General features: G+C 36.6%; 1 protein-coding gene across 1 annotated transcript; it reads left to right on the top strand.

The window, feature by feature from the left end:
* Positions 1-2,967: 2,967 nt before the first annotated feature.
* On the top strand, positions 2,968-4,976 carry LOC126190794 (uncharacterized). The gene has a single exon (XM_049931342.1). It carries the CDS (start codon positions 3,338-3,340, stop codon positions 3,905-3,907), a length of 570 nt encoding a protein of 189 aa, XP_049787299.1. The 5' UTR covers positions 2,968-3,337; the 3' UTR covers positions 3,908-4,976.
* Positions 4,977-5,820: the final 844 nt, after the last annotated feature.

Below are 5,820 nucleotides of genomic sequence, written 5' to 3'. Positions count from 1 at the left end.
TATAGCAGGGACATTTTTGGTATAGAAGCTGGGCATTTGGTGACTTTGTGAGTTGTATATATTATATAAGCTGATGTCTACTGTCAGAAACTACATAAACACTGAAGTTTAAAAACTGGTAATATTAGAAAATACACTTATTTTCATTCTGGTATCACTCTCCACCGTCGTGTTCTAAGACCATTATTATTCGCGTCTACTACACATTAGTCGTTGCCATGAAGTGAAAGGTGCAGTGTAGTCTAGACTGAAATCACTGCATTCCCTTGCAGGCGATCATACGTGAATACTGGGCAGGCCTCCGAATTACGACTGGTTTCCACGGTTTACTAACTCTTTCAGTCGGATTTGCCACCATTTTTTAAAGAACTGTGTAGGCACTAGGCCTGTTACACATATGTGTTTGACTCCACATCGACTGAAAGTAAAATTTCAATACCAATAAAATAAAAATCCGGAAGCTGAAACGTTCCTAGTTACAATCTGGTGCTAGTTTCGTAGCGTTTTGCATTCTTAGTGGAACACTTCGTTACTCGTGTGGCATGTGATGAAAGCTGAAATCACAGAAACAAACTGAAATGACTAACAAGCATAGAGTTAGTTTCAACAGAAAATGTCATGGAGCTATAATGCTCATGAAATGCTAGTTACAGAGTAGGATATTTGTCAACATACATAGGTTCCAAACGTCAGGTTATTTTGTCATAGCTACCTTTGAAAAGTAACTTTTTCTCCTCTCGCGAATCTAGATTTGAATCTGTAGTAGTTATAATTATTCACTATTACTCTAGTTAATAAATAAATGTGTGAAAACACAACGAGTATGTCAAATATTAAAGTTTTAGTCCTTGTGTAACGTGCAACCAAATAGTGTTGTACTTAAGTGATAATTCCGGTTTGATGTTAGCAACATGCACAGCAGCCTATTCTTTGTCCACTCCATAAATATTTCTAGTCTTTGATCATATCGTATGAATCAGTTTTTGTTATTTTTTAGTCACTTTCAGTGTCAGTCGAAAATAAATGGAACATTCTTCTCCAGAAACTTTTTTTTCCTTCGTTGAGTGATAAAACTGATGAAAATCCCTTGAAACCTAAATGTAGCCTCCATACCATCCAGTGACGTGAACTAAAGTGTACTATCCGACCATGATATTATTGTACTTAGCCTCCCGTGGCCGTTATTGGAAACACGTCGTAACGTTACAGTAAACGAGTACATTGGTGACTAAGGGCAACGCATCGCATTGTTAATGATGTCAAGATAGCGTATACTATCAAGAGATTCTGCGTGCCCTCGATGCCACTCTCAACTCAACGATAAGCCGACTGAAGCCCCCTCACTTCCAGGCGCAATGATATTGTAGTGGACTTATATGTGTAACAAAGAACCTAATAAACATCCAGAAAATGGTATAAATTTGAAGGAAGTACTATCGACTGATACCGTCGATGATCAGTTTAAAAATGACCCTAAAATAACATGAAGACTACTAACATCTTCAAAATTTACAGTGCAGTAGGCTGTACTCAGATATCTTTTCGTACACGTTCTTAAGGCCTTTCGAAAACTGTTTTCAATTTTAGGATATATCTTACACGTGAATACGGCTTTTTTCATAAGCGACAATGATGAAAGGATTACTGAGCATTGGGAACGTCAATTACATACTGATCACGAAGAAAGGAGAAGATCTAAATATAACTATTATTTTGAACTGTGAAAAAACTGGATACGTTTACTCTTCCATTTGACGGAACAGAGCGAGAAGAAATGATTAGTGATTATGTTAACTATTTCAGTGTTATTCTTTAAGAGACACAACGCCATTTTCCTGCTTCAACACTGCAGCAAGATAAAGGTGTTTGGTTTAAAAACGAATGTTTGCATATTAATTTTTAGTAGTTGCTACGCAAAAAAATCACTTTAACAAAATGTTTACAGTGTTATCTAAGCAAAGGTCGTACAAGGCATTGGCTTCCAAGTTTACCAATGGATTCATTCTCTCTACTGAACAGACTAAATCAACATGTCATGTAAACATTACTGAATGTTCAAAGCTCAACATAAAAATAATCCACTTCTGAGGCAACAATACTTGTAACTATCATGAAATCTTGATTATTTCGTAGACATCTACTTTAAGGAGCTGGGCATTCTGATCGCTACTTCACAGTATATTTATTTCCTCATGAACTTTGTTGTAAATAATCTACTACTGTTCAAAAGCAACAATGATTTACATAATTAAAATACGAGGGAGAAAGTAACATTAATTACTCCATATTAAGGTTGTCTTTAGCACAAAAAAGTGTGCACAATCCTGCAGCAAAAAAAAAAAAAAAAAAAAAAAAAAATTGATCACTTTCCCAGTGATATGAAATGTCTGACAGACACCAAAGTAAAGTTTGGAAACAAACTAAACTAAATCCTTCTTTACAGCTCCGTCTATTCCGTAGAAGAATTTCTATTACAGTAATGTTTAGAAGAAGTGGTGGATAGGAATTATTAACTCACTTCTGTATATTTCAAAAAATAGAACTTCAGCAAGTAACCACATTTACAAATTAATTTGTGATGTGAATATAAGATGACTCGTTCCACATCATTATGATTTATCTTTCAAAATGATATGAAACTAGCTAACTAGCCATTAATACGTAGACCAGCAGCGTAGAGCACAAAGCAAGACATGTATTACAACGGAAGCGAAAAATAACTACCATTAAAATGTGATCCTTCAACCACTTTTCCTTGCAGCACAGTATTTTAGGAATTCTCGCTTGCCAAGAAGTTTCATATCTTAAATTTACCGCTTTGAGGTTGATTCATTCAACTGTCGCCAGATGGCAGCTGCAGATAGTAGCGGTCAAGACAGTCTCTAGCGGCCACAAATGAAACTAGTTGAGTTGAGAATGTTATATCGCGTAGTAACGAAGGACGGCATTTGTTTACCACACTGTAGGAAATGAATGATCCCATAATTCTTTTGCAACAGTTCGCCGTATTTTTCATCCACAAATATCTCTTTTTATTCTGACGTACAAACTCACTTAAGTCAGTGAAATTCAAACACTAAATGCTTAGAGTAGTAGCGATATTGCGACATGTAAATCGTTGAAATGTTTGTGCACAGATCGCAGCACAGGCGTTGACTTCATTTTTTGCATTCCACACATTCCAAAATGCTGAGGCTGGACGCAATGTCAGTAGTGTGTTTGTCACTTCAGTAGTGTTCAGGAATTTCGGGCAACAGATGCAAGACGCTGTTATTCTATTCAAGATCTTGGATATTGTCGCACAATCAGGTACTTTCCAGTTAATTTGTACCTAATAATGGAAACCGCGGAATCACCCCTAGACGTTTTATCACGTGCGGCCACCATGGTACGAGACAATTCACCCCCACGCCGCATCGTTGGAGGAGAGGCAGTACTCAAGAGAGGTATGCTACCTGCTGTCGGCAGAGTTACAGCACCGAGAACACATGCGCAGTTCAAGATTACGGGCCCCTGCCGCAGCGAATTGGCAGACACACCGTCGACTGCACAGGCAGAGGATAGCGACACCCCCCTCGACATGTCGACGAGAGGCAATGGGCTGCCACCCCCCTCATACAGCGAGGCAATGTCAGCAATTGCAGGGCACCGCCCAGGGCATTGTCGACAAATGCTCTCTGGCGAATGTGACCCCCTCATTGATGAGCATTTTCGCAGATCTCTAGGGGATGATTACATGAACTTGTACAATGCAGATACCAAGAGATCTTCACGCCGTGAGAAAAGAAAAGAAGTGTGCGATGATACTGGTGCTGATAGCTGCTTGTCAGTTGAAGATCATTTTGCAAAAGCTCTTGGTGATGCGTGGCTAGAACTTCAAGCCAAAGAAGCAAAACTATCCAACTGAATGAAGTGCAAATTTCAGCTTCCTTCTTTGGCATACAGCTGCGGATGTGTGCTAATTATGTACTGTTTATAGTTGTTGAGCTCTTTCTTCTGCTTATGTTCATAGAATTTTGAATTTGGTGGCTATTTCCTTGCATTTCATAAGGCAATGTTCAGCTCCATTGTGACTGTGTCTTCCTTCATTTATAATGTAACACAAGTGTAACAGTACACATTTTCTGGAAGATGTCTTCCAATGTCATGTACTTTGTGTAGAGATTTGTATGTAACGTTAATGTTTACTGCTGAATCATTTACTTTTTAACAAGTAAAATGTATTAGAGCATACTTGGTATTGTGCCATTCACTGGTTGTTTATTTACTACAGTAAATGTGCATAAATTTGAGAATATAAAGGTTTCAGTTGGTAATGAAGTATGCTTGGCTACATACATTGTTACATGTAAGGTAACTTATAAGCATAATATGACACTTTTCATATTAAAGTGTATGCTAAGAGAATCATGACTTCACACTATTCAGTTATTAGAATTAATACTTTCGACAAATTAGATTTTAAAAAAATTGTGAACATAATTAGTACGTGATCTGTTTAAGGGTAAATTAAGTAATCTAGAAATTAGTTAGAACAGTGTGAAAAAAGTTATATTCCCGGTGTGCTCACATGTTCTAAAGTGCTACTACTTTGAAAAGCTTTCGCACACAGTACGTAAGTTTTGTGATCATTTCTGTGATTGTGTCTTATTTAATAATTCTCCTCCTCAGAGGCATGCTCTGCTGCTGTTTGCCCAGTTCATAGCAGTAAAATCTATGTACCTGGCTTTGGCAGGACTTGACAAATAATTTGCTGATATGGCAACAGTTAACATCATACACATCTTGTTGGTGTCTGTGTTAATCCATTCCTCTATATGCCAATTCACTTAAGCTTTATATGTTACCATTAATTTTTTTTCCTGTATGATGTAAATATACAAAATACAAAGTTTATATTAGAAAATTGTTTCATTTCATAAGTTACACTTAGTTACTAAAACGAAACAGCAGAATGTGCTCTATTTTTAAAAACATATATTTTTTTTTTAGTTCAGAGGCTGATTGCCAGTGATCTTGTTAGTCAACAAATGTGCATTACAGTAAAGTATTTCCAGTATGAAAATTGATTGTTAATATGATTTACTGTATTTATGCTTTCTTTTGCACACAAAGTTTTGTCACTGCACTAGATCTCAAATAGGGACGCATAATGTGAATGTTGACATCATTGAGATCATTGGACTCTTAATGACAGTTTTCACACTTGAAATCAAAGTATGAACTGGATCTGTATTAGTTAAGTGACAGCAATGCATTTTAGACCAAATATCAGTACAAAGGCCTGAAAACAATAAGAACTAGGATGAACTTATGCAGTAAAATGGATTATAGCACTGTCAGTTATCAAATAACAGCCCATTCCCCCAATATTTGTTTTGAATTAAGTGCTACAACAATGATAGAGTTGGGAGTTATTTGTACTTATAGACAAAAGAAAAACTGTTTAAAACCTTTCATTGTCCAGTTATGGTATAGAAATTTCCCATTCCACAATAATGAGTGGTAAATGTTGCATCAGAATGGGAAATTCTTAACAGGTACCAGTAGCAATTTTGTATGAGTGATGAAGATGCATCTTCTGTTTCCTCTAGCAGTTGTTCCATAATTTTATGAAGAACATCTGTTTTGCAGGCAGTTTTCATTTATTTTTTGGAATTGTGTACACTTGATGGAGACCACTGATGATTTATTGTTTCAGATTATTGTTACGTTCCATGTTACTCTTACATGCACATTTAAGGTATCTTGCTGAGTGTTGCTTCAGTTGTTTTGTAATGTTTCACAATTACAGCTGTTGGGTGTTGGCAAACATTTTCC

Source organism: Schistocerca cancellata, chromosome 6 (assembly GCF_023864275.1).
Source record: "Schistocerca cancellata isolate TAMUIC-IGC-003103 chromosome 6, iqSchCanc2.1, whole genome shotgun sequence".
NCBI lineage: Eukaryota > Metazoa > Arthropoda > Insecta > Orthoptera > Acrididae > Schistocerca > Schistocerca cancellata.
Note: the sequence above shows the minus strand (reverse complement) of the source record. Positions and strands in the feature narration are given on the sequence as shown.

Coding starts and splice junctions, on each gene's coding strand:
- LOC126190794 (XM_049931342.1), top strand. CDS start 3,338: ATGGAAACCGCGGAATCACCCCTAGACGTTTTATCACGTGCGGCCACC.